At 37.2% G+C, this 16,739-nt stretch overlaps 1 protein-coding gene across 5 annotated transcripts in view; it reads right to left on the bottom strand.

The window, feature by feature from the left end:
* The window catches only part of ZRANB3 (zinc finger RANBP2-type containing 3), a 264,527-nt gene that overhangs the window by 68,712 nt on the left and 179,076 nt on the right, over positions 1-16,739 (bottom strand). For all 5 annotated transcript variants that reach the window (XM_065931454.1, XM_065931453.1, XM_065931455.1 and 2 more), the window contains one exon: positions 15,718-15,834. In XM_065931454.1, coding sequence (XP_065787526.1) covers positions 15,718-15,834 — 117 coding nt within the window. The remainder of the gene's footprint in view (positions 1-15,717; positions 15,835-16,739) is intronic.

The following is a 16,739-nucleotide window of genomic DNA, read 5'->3' on the forward strand; positions in this document are numbered from 1 at the left end:
GCAATCTGTTCTGGGACTTAAGGGGCTGGCCCTGTGCTCTTAAAAGTTCAGGCTTTATAAGGGATCAAACGGAAAGGACTCCAAAGGAAATTGTGCCTATCCTGTTGAGACCCTAGTCCTAGTGCATCATCCCTCTGCAACTTGAAAACAAGTGGTGTGGCCGCCCTGTCACAGTTGAGGCTCCTTGATTAATGGCTCTGAGGGCACAGGCCATAAGAGGTGGCAGAAATGGATAAGTGGCCCGGATTTGGTTTATGCTCTTATTGTGGAATGAAAGAGTGCTTGTCACATAATAAATAAAGTTTTATCATGAGACTGCAGCATTCAGTTGCATCTTGAGGCTCCACTTCTAGTTCTCTTGCTATTTCTGCCACATGTGTAGTTACTTCCTTCTAAGAAGTCCTGAACCCCTCAAATTCATCCACAAGGATTGAACTCAAGCTTCTTTCAAACTCTTGTTAATGTTGCTATTTAGACCTCTTCCTATGAATCACAAATGTTCTTAATGGCATCTAGAATGGTGAATCCTTTCCAGAAAATTTTCAACTGAATTTTCCCAGATCCAAATTAGGAATCACTATCTGTGGCAGCTACAGCATTTTGATATGTATTTCTTAAAGAATAAGTATTGAAAGTTGAAATTACTCCATGGTTCATGGGGCTGCAAAACTGATATTGTATTAGCAGGTATAAAAACAACATGAAGCTCAATGTACATCTCTGTCACACCAGGTACTCTCAATGAACAGTAGTATTTTGAAAGGAATCTTTTCTGAGCACTGTTCTCAACAGTGGGCTTAAAATATTCAGTCAATCATGATGTAAACAGATGTGCTGTCAACCAGGCTTTCTTGTTCCACCTATAGCACAGGCAGAGAAGAATTAGCATAATTCTTAAGGGCCTTAGGATATACAGAATGGTAAATGAGCACTCAAATAGCTGAGAAAAGAAGAGAAGCAAAAGGCAGAGGAGAAAAGGAGAGATATACCCATTTGAATGCCGAGTTCCAGAGAACAGCAAGAAGAGATAAGAAAGCCTTCCTCAGTGATTAATGCAAAGAACAGAGTAAACAACAAAATGGCAAAGACTAGATATCTCTTCAAGAAAATCAGAGATACCAAGGAACATTTCAAGCAAAGATGGGTACAGTAAAGGACAGAAATGGTATGGACCTAACAAAAGCAGAAGATATTAAGAGGTGGCAAGAATACACAGAAGACCTATACAAAAAAGAGCTTCATGACCCAGATAACCACAATGGTGTGATCACTCACCTAGAGTCAGACATCCTGGAATGCAGTCAAATGGGTATTAGAAACATCACTATGAACAAAGCTAGTGGAGGTGATGGAATTCCAGTTGAGCTATTTCAAATCCTAAAAGATGATGCTGTGAAAGTGCTGCACTCAATATGCCAGCCAATTTGGAAAACTCAGCAGTGGCCACAGGACTGGAAAAGGTCAGTTTTCATTCCAATCCCAAAGAAAAGCAATGCCAAAGAATGTTCAAACTACCACACAATTGCACTCATCTCACACGCTAGCAAAGTAATGCTCAAAATTCTCTAAGCCAGGATTCAAGAGTATGTGAACCATGAACTTCCAGATGTTCAAGCTGGATTTAGAAAAGGTAGAGGAACCAGAGATCAAATTGCCAACATCCGTTGGATCAGTGAAAAAGCAAGAGAATTCCAGGAAAGCATCTACTTCTGCTTTATTGACTAAGCCATAGCCTTTGACTGTGTAGATCACAACAAACTGTGGAAAATTCTTTAAGAGATGGGAATACCAGACCCCCTTACCCGCTTCCTAAGAAATCTGTATGCAGGTCAAGAAGCAACAGTTAGAACTTGACATGGAAAAACAGATCAGTTCCAAATTGGGAAAGAAGTATGTCAAGGCTGTATATTGTCACCTTGTTATTTTACTTATATGCAGAGTACATAATGTGAAATGCCAGGCTGGATGAAGCACAAGCTGGAAAAAGATTGCAGGGAGAAATATCAAACCGCATATATGCAGATAACACCACCCTTATAGTAGGAAGCAAAGAAGAACTAAAGAGCCTCTTGATGAAAATGAAAGAGGAGAGGGAAAAAGTTGGCTTACAACTCAACATTCAAAAAACGAAGATCATGGCATCTGGTCCATCACTTCATGGCAAACAGATGGGCAAACAATGGAAACAGTGACAGACTCTATTTTCTTGGGCTCCAAAATCACTGCAGATGGTGACTGCAGCCATGAAATTAAAAGACGCTTGCTCCTTGGAAGAAAAGCTATGACCAATCTAGACAGTGTATTAAAAAGCGAGACATCATTTTGCCAACAAATGTCCGTCTAGTCAGAGTTATGGTTTTCCAGTAGTCATGTGCGGATGTGAGAGTTGGACCATGAAGAAAGCTGAGCACCGAAGAATTGATGCTTTTGAACTGTGGTGTTGGAGAAGATGCTTGAGAGTCCCTTGGACTGCCAGGAGATCCAATCAGTCCATCATAAAGGAAATCAGTCCTGAATATTCATTGGAAGGACTGATGCTGAAGCTGAAACTCCAATACTTTGGCCACCTGATGCAAAGAACTGACCCACTGGAAAAGACCCTGATGGTGGGCAAGATTGAAAGCAGGAGGAGAAGGGGATGACAGAGAATGAGACGGTTGGATAGCATCACCAACTTGATGGACATGAGTTTGAGCAAACTCCGGGAGTTGGTGATGGACAGGGAAGACTGGCATGCTGCAATCCATGGGGTCGCAAAGAGTCAGAAACAACTGAGTGACTGAACTGAACTGACCTGAGCACTGGCTTCAACTTAAGTCACCATCCACAGTAGTTCCTAATTAGGAGAGTAAACCTGTCCCTTTAAGCTTCGAACACAGGCACTGACTTCTATCTAACTACATAAGTCCTAGACAGCATCTTTTTCCAATAGAAGGCTGTTTCATCTACAATGAAGACCTGTTGTTTACTGTAGCCATCTTCGTTAATTATCTTAGCCAGAACTTCTGAATAACTTGCTACAGATTCTGCATCAACACTTGCTGCTTCCTCTTGCATTTTTATGTTATAGAGATGACTTCTTTCCTTAAACTTCATGAAGCAACCTCTGCTCCTTTCAAACTATTCTTCTGCAGCTCCTCATCTCTCTCAGTCTTCAAAGAATTGAAGAGAGTTAGGGCCTTGCTCTAGATTAGGCTTAGGCTTAAGGGAATTTTGTGACTGGTTTGACTGTCATTCCAGACCACTAAAACTTTCTCCATATCATCAGTAAGACAGTTTTGTTCATTGGAGCAACACTCTTAATTTCCTACAGGAACTCTTCCTTTGTGGTCACAACCTGGCTAACTATTTGGTGCAAGAGGCCTAGCTCTCAGCCAGTCTCAGTTTTCAATACGACTTCTTCACTAAGTTTGAGCGTTCCTAGCTTTTGATGTAAAGAGACACATGTGCAGTTATTCCTTTCACTTGAACACTCAGAGGCCATTATAGGGTTACTGACTGGCCTATTTCAGTACTGTTGTGTCTCAGGAAATAGGGAGGCCTGAAGAGAGAGAGAGGAATGGCTGGCTGGTGGAGCAGTCAGAACGCAAACAAATATCTTAGTTAAGCTCAGTGGCATATACGGACACTGTTCGAGGCACCCCCAAAGAATTACAAAAGATAACTGATCCAATCAGAGATCACCGGAACAAACAAAACAATAATGACAAAGTTTGAAATATCATGAGAATTGCCTAAATGTGACACAGGGACATGAGTGAGTGAATGCCACTGGAAAAAAGAATGCCAGGAAGACTTGTTTGGTGTACTGTTGCCACAAACTCTCAATTTGTAACAACAACAACAACAAAATGTAATCTGCAAGGTGTAATAAAGTGAGGTTCAACAAAATGTGGCATGCCTGTAGCTACTGTTCTTTTTGTAAAGTGCAAATCATATCACTTTACTCTATTCCACAATGTCTGATTGCTCAGAACCCTTAGGATAAATTACACAAATTATACATCTTTCTTGTTCATTCCTTGGAATCCTGAACCCCCAAGACTTGACCAAGTGTTTTCTCCCATGTCCCTCTTCACTATCCTGTTTTTCAGGCACTCAATATGCTCTATTGTAGTTGAACATTTATTTTTTTTTCCCCACTTGAGCTTTTTTGCCAGTATTCCTTTTTTAAAAAAATTTTTACTTTTAATTGGAAGATAATTGATTAAAAATAAAATTTTTTTAAAAAAGGAATAGTGGCAAAAAAGCCCAAGTGAACATTTATTTTTGCTGTCTTCCCCAACAGACTCCAAATTCTTTGAGGCTGACACCATGTCTTGTTCACCATGCCTCTCACACCAAGCATAATCCTTGCCCTAGTAGGCACTCAATAAATATCTGCTGAATTAGTTAGGAAAACACTTGGCCAAAGAAAGGAAGCTACAACATTAGTAAGCACACAACACAATTACCAAGTTATAATGTGTGGTATTTTAAAAGTTCATTAACAGATAGATTTGGGAGAACGCTGAAACACATTTTCCCATAGAAACAATATTAAATGTAAGATACCTCTCTTCAATGTTACCTACAACTACAATGTGGGTAAACGGTATTATCTATAAATACTTTAGACTCTATTGGATACCAATAATATTTCTGGGGACAATATATTAAGAAGTCCAGTCTGGTAATGCTGTAAACTAATTATTTCTGGTTACAGTGCATGAACAGACATGACAGTTACAACTAACATAAGTGGTTGAGGACAGAGGTTCTGATAGGCAGGGAAAGCAAAAGAACTGAAAACTAGGAAGTCGGGGTAGCCTTCTGCTACCAATCATCTGTGGGAGTATGTTCCAAGCTGGAACAGGTAACTTTTAATCTCTTTACTTTTCTTCAAGGATTCTAGGAATTAGGTGCAACTTCCTATTGACTAGCAACACTTCTGACTTCCAACTAGGGTTTCTTACCATATGCAGTAAATTATCTAAACTGTTCTCATATATAAAGGCTTCTCCCAGCAGGAGACGTGGGAAGATCCCCTGAAGGAGGGCATGGCAATCCATTCCAGTATTCTTGCCTGGAGAATCCCATGGATAGAGGAGCGTAGAGGGCTACAGTCCATAAGGTCACAAAGAGTCAGGCACAACTGAAGTGATGTAGCATCCATACATATCAACACTTCTGACTTTCAACTGGGTTTCTTATCATATGCAGGAAATTATCTAAAAGGTTCTCGTGTATATTCTTTTCTTTTAAGCTGTATTCTACAGTCAGTACTAAGAACAAAGAAAGCTAAATGAGCAAGCAAACAAATGAAAAACAAGATAGTTATCAACTTTAAGAAAAACAACAGTTGTGAAAAGAAAAGTAATTATGGCTCAATTGTGAAGTGTTTAACAGAGTCATTATACTATAAACAATGAACACTGATCAAACCAAAAATTATGATAGGGGAAAATGGAACTGGGGGGATGTTTTGCAAATATTTTCTTCCCATCTATATTTTGCGTTTGCATTTTCAGTGCCACAGTGTCTTTCATATGTAACACTTTTAAACACGGTAAATTTTAAGGGTTTGAGTCCCATTTGCTTTTCCTTTAAAGAATGTGCTTTTTGTATCCTATCTAAAAAAATGTTCCTATCCAAAGGATGGGATATTTTAAAACATGTATGCTATGAAAATTTTACAAATTAACTTTTATATATGTATGATTCGCTTCAAGTTAATTTTTATGTAAGGTGTGAAATAATGATCAAGGCTCATTTTTTTTTCCTTCTGGTTATCTAACTGCCCTAGTACCAGCTGTTGAAAAGACTATCATTTCCCTATTATCTTGCCCCCTTTCTTAAGATCAGTTGACAATCATTATGAATATCTCCAGTCTTTGACTGTGTGGATCACAACAAACTGTGGAAAACTCTTAAAGAGATGGGAATACCAGACCACCTTACCTGCCTCCTGAGAAATTTGCATGCACATCAAGAAGCAACAGTTAGAACTTGACATGAAACAACAGACTGGTTCCAAATTGAGAAAGGAGTATGTCAAGGCTGTATATTGTCACCCTGCTTATTTTACTTATATGCAGAGTACATCATGAGAAATGCTGGACTGGATGAAGCAGAAGCTGGAATCAAGATTGCTGGGAGAAATATTAATAACCTCAGATATGCAGATGACAGCACCCTTATGGCAGAAAGTGAAGAAGAACTGAAGAGCCTCTTGATGAAAGTGATGAGGAGAGGGAAAAAGTTGGCTTAAAGCTCAACATTCAGAAAACTAAGATCATGGCATCCGGTCCCATCACTGCACAGCAAATAGATGGGGAAACAATGGAAACAGCAACAGACTTTACTTTTCTGAGCTCCAAAATCACTGCAGATGGTGACTGCAGCCATGAAATTAAGATGCTTGCTCCTTGGAAGACAAGTTATGACCCACCCAGACAGTATATTAAAAAGCAGAGACATTACTTTGCCAACAAAGGTCCATCTAGTTGAAGGTGTGGTTTTTCCAGTAGTCATGTATGGATGTGAGAGTTGGACCATGAAGAAAGCTGAGCACCGAAGAACTGATGCTTTTGAACTGTGGTGTTGGAGAAGATCCTTGAGAGTCCCTTGGACAGCAAGCAGATCCAACCAGTCCATCCTAGAGGAAATCAGTCCTGAATATTCATTGGAAGGACTGATGCTGAAGCTGAAACTCCAATACTTTGGCCACCTGATACAAAGAACTGACCCTCTGGAACAGACCCTGATGCTGGGAAAGATTGAAGGCAGAAGGAGAAGGGGACGACAGAGGATGAGATGGCTGGATGGCATCACTGACTCAATGGATATGAGTTTGAGTAAGCTCTGGGAGTTGGTGATGGTCAGAGAAGCCTGGCGTGCTGCAGTCCATAAAGAGTCGGACACGACTGAGCAACTGAATTGAACTGAACTGATGAATATCTATTGCTAAGCTTTCTTTTCTGGTTCATTAGTTTAAATGTCTATCCTTATGCCAACATCACAAAGTCTTACCACTACAGTGTTATAGTAACTATTTATATTATATGGTATGAGGCTTCCAACTTCATTTAGAATTATTTTGGCTACAGGAAGTGCTTTGTACTGGTTGCCACATACATTTTACATTCAGTTTGTCAATCTGTATAAAAAATATTACAGGGATTTTCATTAGCATCATATTGAGTGTATAAATTAATTTATATACAAGAATGGGCATCTTCACAATATCAAATCATCTGATTCATGAAAATGATCTATCTTGTCATTTAAGTTTGCTTTGTATTCTCTAAACAATGTTTTATAGTTTTCAGTGAATTTTTTTTTCTTAAATTTATTCCAAAATTAGCTCATGCTTATTTATACTATTGTAAACTGTATTTTACAAATTTGAATTTCCAAATTTTCATTGTTAGTAATACAGAACTACAAATCCTTTTTGTATCTTGAACATGAATCCTGCGACCTTGATAAATTCACTCAGTTCTAGTAGGTTGAAGTGTTCGTTTTTCGATGCAAAGAATCATGTTGTCCTTTTCAATCTGCATACATTTTCTTTCTTTTCCTAGCCTATTACATAGCTATAAAAACAATGTTGAAGTAAACAGTGATGAAATGAAGTGGTAAGAGCAGATTCTTATTTTGTTTCGGATCTCAGAGAATAGTATTCAGTCTTTGAGCATTAACTGTGATGTTGATAGTAAGTTTTCCAAAAATGCCTTTTATTGGGATGAGGAAATCCCTTTTTACTTCTAGTTTGCTGAGATGTTTTATTATGAATGGATGTAGAATTCTATCAAATGTCTTCAATGGGATAGTTAAATGATTTTCTATTTTTATATTATTAACGTGGTGAAATACAGTGATTACTTAATCCAATGTTATACAAACCTTGTAATGCTGGTATAAATACATTTTTACACGCTGGTGGATTTAATTTGCTAATATTTTGTTAAGGATTTTTATATTCATGCAGGATACTGGTCTGCAGTTCTCTTCTGATGTGTCTATCTGGTTTTGGTATCAGATTGATCTAAGCTTCATAAAATTATTTTGGAGATATTTATTTCTCTTCTGTTTTCTAAAAGAGTTTGTTATTAGCTTTAGTTAATACATACACACATAATTATGACTCTAAAAAGTAATTGATGAATTGACTCTTTTATCTTTATGTAAGTCTCCTCTCCAATTCTGGTAATATTTTTGTTCTGAAGCCCACATCGTTTCATATTAATATATCTCCTTCAGCTTTCTTTTGATTATTGTTTTCACCCACTTATTTTTAACCTTCAACCTTTTATTTAAAGAGGGCTTCTTATAGATATCACATAATTAATGTAATCTGACAGTTACTGTCTTTTAATTGCTGGGTTTAGAGCATTCACACTTAATACAATTATTGAGAAAACTGGATTTAAACCTACCATTTGGTAAATTGTTTTCTGTTTGATGCAGTTGTTCTTTGGTCCTTTTCTGCCTTCTTTTGGATTAATGTGATTTTTTTCTCTCTTTGGATTACTTTATTGTGTCCACTATGTGTGTGTGTTAGTCACTCAGTCATGTCTGACTCTTTGTGATCCCATGGACTGCAGCCCCCAGGCTCCTTGTCCATTACCTACATACATTTTTAAAACTTTTTATTTTTAAATGTTTAGACACATTAGAGGTTGCAAAGGTACTATAGAGTTCCCATGTGCCCTTAACCTAGCTTCTCCTAATGAGAAGATATGTATATATCATTTCTTATATAATTATAGTGCAATTAAACACTAGAAAATTACACTGGAATAATGATATTTTCTATCACTGTAATTCTATCATTTTGAAAATGTAAAAATGGTGCCATGACATATGTAAAGTTTTGATATTGGCTTCTGTCACTCACTACAATGTTCTTGAGATTCATCCAATTTGTTGCACTTGTCAACAATTCATTCCTTTTAATTGAGTATTCCATTACATGAAAGTACTACAATTTGTTTGAAGGGCATTTGGGTCATTTCCAAGTTTTTAGTTATTATAAATAAATTTCTATAAAGATGCTTGTGTAAAACCTAAGTTTTCGTTTCTCTAGGATAAATATCAAGGAGCTTACCTTGCATAATTTTGTTACATTTTAGCTGTCTTCTCCTTACCCCCTTTTAAGGTAGCTACCTTCTTACTAACATTGCTCTGACAAAGGAAAACACTTTCTATGTCTCATCTATCCTCTCAACAAACTAGAAAAAGAAGGAAATTTTCTCAGCCTAAAAAAGAGCATCAATAAAAATCTTAAAGAAAACATTGGAATTAATGGCAAAAGACTGAATGCTTTCATTCTAAGATTAGCAGCAAGGGAAAGTTATTTAACACTACCATTTCTGTTCAAAATTATACTTCTGTTCCTTCAATGTGATAGGCAATAAAAACAAAAGGCATACAGATTACAGGGAAGAAATAAAAGTATCTTTATATGCAGACAAAAATGATACCTATGCACAAAAATCCCAAAGAACTTACCAAAACGTCGTAAGAACTCATAAGTGAGTGTAGCCAGATTACAAAATAAAAGGTCAATATATAATAATCAACAATCTATATTTAGCAATGAAAAAGTAGAAATTTAAATTTAAAAACACTCTTTACAAGAGCATAAAAGAAATGAAATAACAAGAAAGAAATCTAACAAAATGTATTCAAGAAAATTAGAAAACATTGCTGGGAGAAATTTAAGACGTAAACCAAAGGAGAAAGAAACTCTTTTCATGGATCAGGAAATTCAATAATATTAAGAAAAGAATATTCAATACCATCTCACATCTGTTAGATTGGCTATTATCAAAAAAGGGAAGGAAAAAATAGTGCTGGCAAGAATGCACAGAAAGGGATCCCTTGTGCGCTATGGTGGAAATGAAAATTGGTACAGCTACCATGGAAAACATAAACACCTTGGGAATCTCACTTATATGTGGAATCTGAAAAACAAACCACCTACCCTCCACCCCACCAAGCTCACACTACAGAGAACAGATTGGTGGTTGGCAGGCAAAACAAAGAGGGGGTGGTGAGTGAAACAGGAAAAAGAGGTCAAAAGGTACAGACTTCCAGCATAAAATAAATGGGCCATGGGATATAGTTACAGCATGGTGATAATAGTTAATAACACTATATTGCGTGTTTGAAGATTGCTGAAAAGGTGAATCTTAAGGGTCTTCACCACAAGAAAAAAAATTTGTAAGTATATATGATGATGGATGGTAACTGAACTTCTTGTGATCAACATTTTGCAATAGACATAAATATCAAATAATTATGTCATATACCTGAAACTAATAGAAACTGTGTTGCCTATATCTCGATTTAAAGACAGTCAATTCTCACAGAAGTACAGAACAGACTTTTGAACTCGGGGGGAGAACGTGAGGGTGGGATGTTTTGAAAGAACAGCATGTATATTATCTATGGTGAAACAGACCACCAGCCCAGGTGGGATGCATGAGTCAAGTGCTCGGGCCTGGTGCACTGGGAGGACCCTGAGGAGTCGGGTGGAGAGGGAGGTGGGAAGGGGGATCGGGATGGGGAATACATGTAACTATATGGCTGATTCATGTCAATGTATGACAAAACCCACTGAAATGTTGTGAAGTGATTGGCCTCCAACTAATAAAATAATATTAAAAAATAAATAAATAAATAAAGACAGTCAATTCTTACAAATTATAGATTTAAAATAGTTCCAATGAAAACTGTACATATTAAACTAGCTAATTCTATAAATCATAAGGAAAGCAGAGGACATATAAGAGACAGAACAATTTTGAAAAAGAATCAAGTAGAGGTGAACATTATGTGATTTCAAGCCTTATTATAAAAATAGAGTAAATCAAGCCAGTGTGGTATTCTCTAAGGTCTGATGTATAGATCAGTGAAACAGAACAGAGTTCAGAAACAGATTTATATGTACATAACCAAGTGATTTCTTATGAAGGTACCAAGATAATTCAATAAGGGAGAAACTGTCTTTCCAACAAAGAATGTTGGAACAATATGAAAATCCCTATGTAAGAAAAACAAGAAGCAAACTGAACTTCCACCTTTACTTTACATCACACATACACAAAAAATTAACTCACGTCTACCCTGGTGGTCCAGTAGCTAAGACTCCATGCCCCCAGTGAAGAGAGTCTGGGTTCAATCCCTAGTCAGGAAGCTGGATCCTACATGCTGCAACCAAGGCCAGGTGCAGCCAAATAAATAAACAAATATTTAAAAAAAATTATCTCAAACTAGCTCAGACTTATATATATAATGTAAGGTTATACTACTTCTAGAAGAAAACACTGGAGAAAATCTTTTTGAATCTGGATTAAGCAAAAATCAATTAGGACTCAAAAAGCATAACATATAAAAGAAAAAATTGAGGACTTCCACGGTGGTACAGTGGACATGAATCCGCCTGACAATGCGGGGGGCATGAGTTCGATTCCTGGTCCGGAAAGATTCCACAGGCCGCAGAGCAACTAAGCTTCTGTGTCACACCTACTGAGCCTGCTCCCCAGAACCTACATGCTCACTACTGAAGCCCATGCAGTCTAGGGCCCACGAGCCACAGTTACTGAGTCCACATGCTGCAACTACTGAAGCCCAAGCCCCTGCAGCCTGTGATCCACAACAAGAGAAGCAACCACAATGAGAAGCCAGTGCACAGCAACGAAGAGTCGCCCTGGCTAGCTGCAACTAGAGAGTGTGCATGCGTAGCAACGAAGACCTAGTGCAATTAAAAAAAAAAAAGTAAATAAATAATTTAGAAACCTCTAGTCTCTTCAAGAGATTAGAGATCTCTTCAAGAAAATTAGAGATACCAAAGGAACATTTCATGCAAAGGTGGGCTCAATAAAGGACAGAAATGGTATGAACCTAACAAAAGCAGAAGATATTAAGAGGTGGCAAGAATACGCAGAAGACCTGTACAAAAAAGATCTTCACAACCCAGATAACCATGCTGGTGTGATCACTCACCTAGAGTCAGACATTCTGGAATGCGAAGTCAAGTGGACCTTAAGAAGCATCACTATGAACAAAGCTAGTGGAGGTGATGGAATTCCAGCTGAGCTATTTCAAATCTTAAAAGATGATGCTGTGAAAGTGCTGCACTCAATATGCCAGCCAATTTGAAAAACTCAGCAGTGGCCACAGGACTGGAAAAGGTCAGTTTTCATTCCAATCCCAAAGAAAAGCAATGCCAAAGAATGTTCAAACTACCACACAATTGCACTCATCTCACACATTAGCAAAGTAATGCTCAAAATTCTCTAAGCCAGGATTCAAGAGTATGTGAACCATGAACTTCCAGATGTTCAAGCTGGTTTTAGAAAAGGCAGAGGAACCAGAGATTAAATTGCCAACATCTGCTGGATCAGTGAAAAAGCAAGAGAATTTCAGGAAAGCATCTACTTCTGCTTTATTGACTAAGCCATAGCCTTTGACTGTGTAGATCACAACAAACTGTGGAAAATTCTTCAAGAGATGGGAATACCAGACCACCTTACCTGCCTCCTGAGAAATCTGTATGCAGATCAAGAAGCAACAGTCAGAACTTGACATGGAACAACAGACTGGTTCCAAATTGGGAAAGGAGTACGTCAAGGCTGTATATTGTCACCCTGCTTATTTAACTTATATGCAGAGTACATCATGTGAAATGCCAGGTTGGATGAAGCACAAGCTGGAATCAAGATTGCAGGGAGAAATATCAAACCTCGGACATGCAGATGACACCACCCTTATGGCAGGAAGCAAAGAAGAACTAAAGAGCCTCTTGATGAAAATGAAAGAGGAGAGGGACAAAGTTGGCTTACAACTCAACATTCAAAAAACAAAGATCATGGCATCTGTTCCATCACTTCATGGCAAACAGATGGGCAAACAATGGAAACAGTAACAGACTTTATTTTCTTGGGCTCCAAAATCACTGCAGATGGTGACTGCAGCCATGAAATTAAAAGACACTTGCTCCTTGGAAGAAAAGCTATGACCAATCTAGACAGCGTTATTAAAAAGCAGAGACATCACTTTGCCAACAAAGGTCCATCTAGTCAGAGTTATGGTTTTCCAGTAGTCATGTATGGATGTGAGAGTTGGACCATGAGGAAAGCTGAGCACCGAAGAATTGATGCTTTTGAACTGTGGTGTTGGAGAAGATGCTTGAGAGTCCCTTGGACTGCCAGGAGATCCAATCAGTCCATCCTAAAGGAATTTAGTCCTGAATATTCATTGGAAGGACTGATGCTGAAGCTGAAACTCCAATAATTTGGCCCCCTGATGTGAAGAACTGACTCATTTGAAAAGACCCTGATGGTGGGCAAGATTGAAAGCAGGAGGAGAAGGGAATGACAAAGGATGAGATGGTTGGATGGCATCACCGACTCGAGGAACATGAGTTTGAGTAAGCTCCAGGATTTGTTGATGGTCAGGGAAGCCTGGCGTGCTGCAGTCCATGGGGTCACAAAGAGTCAGACACAACTGAGTGATGGAACTGAACTGAAAATAAATAATTAATAAACATGATTGTTTCAAAACTTAAAATTTCTGTTCTTAAAACAGACAATGTTAAGAAAACAGAATTGGACCCAAAGACTTGAAATAATTATTTAGAAATGACAGATATGTTAGAGAACTTGCTTCTAAGATATATCAAGGGCTCATATAACCCAGTATAAATATGGGCTTGATGTGAGCAGACATTTTACAAAAGAAAATGAATGGCTAAAAAGCACATCAGAATATGTTCAATATCATTGGACATTAAGAAAAGGTAAGTTAAAATAACCACAAGACATCACACATACCAAAAAGAATAACTAAAATTTTTGAAAAGATTGGCAATACCAAGTGCTGACAAAGATGGAGGACACTGGAACTCTAAGTTGACACTTGGAATGCAAAATGCTATACCACTTTGAAAAACAATTTGGCAGCTTTTTATGAAGTTAGGTCTATGCTTTCCATATGACCCAGCAGTCTTAGTTTCAGTTATTTACTCATGGCAAATGAAAATGTGTTCATACAAAGACTTGCACATGAATGATTATATTAGGCTTGTTCATAAAAGCCAAAATTGAGACTACCCCAAATAATCACTAACTGGTAAAGGAAGTTCTAAAACTTGTTACATTATATAGATATATATGATGTTAATATATCCATATATTGAAATATTATTCAACAATAAAAATGAAAAAACTAATTTCACATGCAAAAACATGGATGAATATTCAAAAACTTTCTGCTAAGTGAAATAAGTCAGACACAAAGCTATATATGATGGGATTCCATTTTTGTGACGTTCTGAAAAACACAAAACTATAGTGATAGAACACTTGCCACCTGATGTGATGCCAATATTCTGGCCATCTGATGCGAAGAACTGACTCATTGGAAAAGACCCTGATGCTGGGAAAGATTGACGGCAGGAGGAGAAGGGGATGACAGAGGTAAGATGGTTGGATGTCACCACCGACTCGACTGACACGAGTTTGAGTAAGCTCCAGGAGTTGGTGATGGACAGGGAAGAGTGGCGTGCTGCAGTCCATGGGGCTGCAAAGGGTCAGACACAACGGAGCTGAACTGAACTGAATAGTGATAGAAACCAGATCTGAGAACAGCAAAGTCTAGAAGGAGGTGTGAAGGAAACATCCACAAAGGTGCATGAGGAAACTTTTGGGAGTAATAGAAATATTCTCTATCTTGATTGTAGTGGTGATTAACTATACATGTTAAGTTTCATCAAACAGTATGTTTTAAAAAGAATTTCACTATATGTGAATTATACCTTAATAAACTTCTCTTTAAAAAATTATGTTATAAAGAAATTTCAGATTTGGAGAAAGATGACATATTAGTACGTATAAGTTCAATGATGCTGGTAAAAACAGCAACAAACAATGTGTGATGAATCTATTTGACAGTCATACTGAGATTTAAAAACTAACACTCTCTAACTTGCACTTTTGGACAAACATAATGTAAGCACAACTATATCTGGAGGAATGTAAAAATATAATACCAATTAAAAATGATTGACATATAAAAAAAGACTACTAGTAGCCATTTTGTAGTAAGACCATGGCAAAAGTTGGCAAAAAAGATGAATATATGTAAGTCCTTTCAATGAGAAAGCATAAAATATACTCCCTCATCAAAGTATACCCATCTAAAGAAAAGGATCAATATATGAACAGGTATAGGGGATTTCCCTGGGGGTCCAGTGGTTAATACTCTGCCTGGCAAGGAAGGGTACACCGGCTTCATCTCTTTTCGGGAACTAAGATCCCACATGTTGCAAGCAATAGGCCCACACAACTTACTGAGCCCGCATGCCACAGCTAGACAGTCCGTGAGCCAGAACAAGATAGCCTGCGCCCCACTATAGAAGACCCCCCATAACACAACAAAGATCCCACGTGCTGCAACTCAGACCTAAGGCAGCCAAATAAATTAATAAGCACCACAATCCTACTCCACATTTACATATATGAATATGAATATATATATATGAACAGGTGTAACAGTGCTCATTATACTGTTTACTTTGAATATGTCTGAATTTTTCCATGATAAATACTGAAAAAATTAAATGGCAAAGACATGATGCAGTATGCAACTAGGTTGCTGAATTAAAAAAATTAAATACATTAAATAATTTGTATCAACACAAACACACGATGGTCAGGTAATGTGTACCTTGGCAATAGCAGTTTGTTTAAACATGCGAGTAATCAACCCCATGACAGTCTCGGTAGCACCTGAATAGGGAGCTCTCATTAATTTTTCCCACTCTTCAAAGCTGGAGTTCAGTTCCTGTGTAGGAGAAAATAACAATGTTTAGAAATACAGTATAAAGATGACAGCAATTAATGTAATAATGAATCATGTTCTACTTATATTTATATATAAAATATACATATATATATATAAATTCTCAAAGATACCAGTGTGTTCATTTAAAAACATCAGTGTGGAGGCAAATCAGACACATGTTTGTGATAATTACAGGAAGAAATGACAAGGTGTGGGAGAAAACCAAGCCCTTTGCTAACACCATAAATCAAACAGTTGCAGCCTTCTCTTACAAAGGAACATGTAGTAAAGTAAAAAGTAAAAATTTAAGAAAAAATTTAAATAAAATAAAAATTTTAAGTAAAAATAGAAACAGTGCACAGTAGCAAAAATATATATGGTACCAGAGCACTTAATTTAATGGTAAGATTTTATTTAAATAAGCGTAAAGACTTGGGGAATACTGTCACATAAAAAATGTGATATGATGTTGACACTTTTATTTTTCTTTTCTTAATAAAAATGGATATACAAAATCAGACCATTTTAATTTTACTTATAATATATTGCTCAGTGTTTTTTTTTTAATATACAAAATGCTTCTTTTAAGCTTTCAAGATAAAACAAGGCAATAAATAGTATTTGCTGATAGTCAAGTCCAAATTTGAAAAAATTTCAGAGATTACTCAAGCATTGTACTCCCCAAAAGTAAATGTAGGTAAGGGTTGGGAAAAATACAATTTTGGTTTTCTAGTAAATTGGACATCACATCTTACAACATGGTCACTGAGTTTTAAGATTTCCATAACCAGGCGATGCAACCAAATTATTCTAGAAGACAGCTATGTGTACTTAAGAGCAAGAAAATGAACTTTTCTTGCTAAATACTAGGCCTCACACCCTACAAATACTTAGAATTCTTAGTA

This window comes from Muntiacus reevesi, chromosome 3 (assembly GCF_963930625.1).
Source record: "Muntiacus reevesi chromosome 3, mMunRee1.1, whole genome shotgun sequence".
Lineage (NCBI taxonomy): Eukaryota > Metazoa > Chordata > Mammalia > Artiodactyla > Cervidae > Muntiacus > Muntiacus reevesi.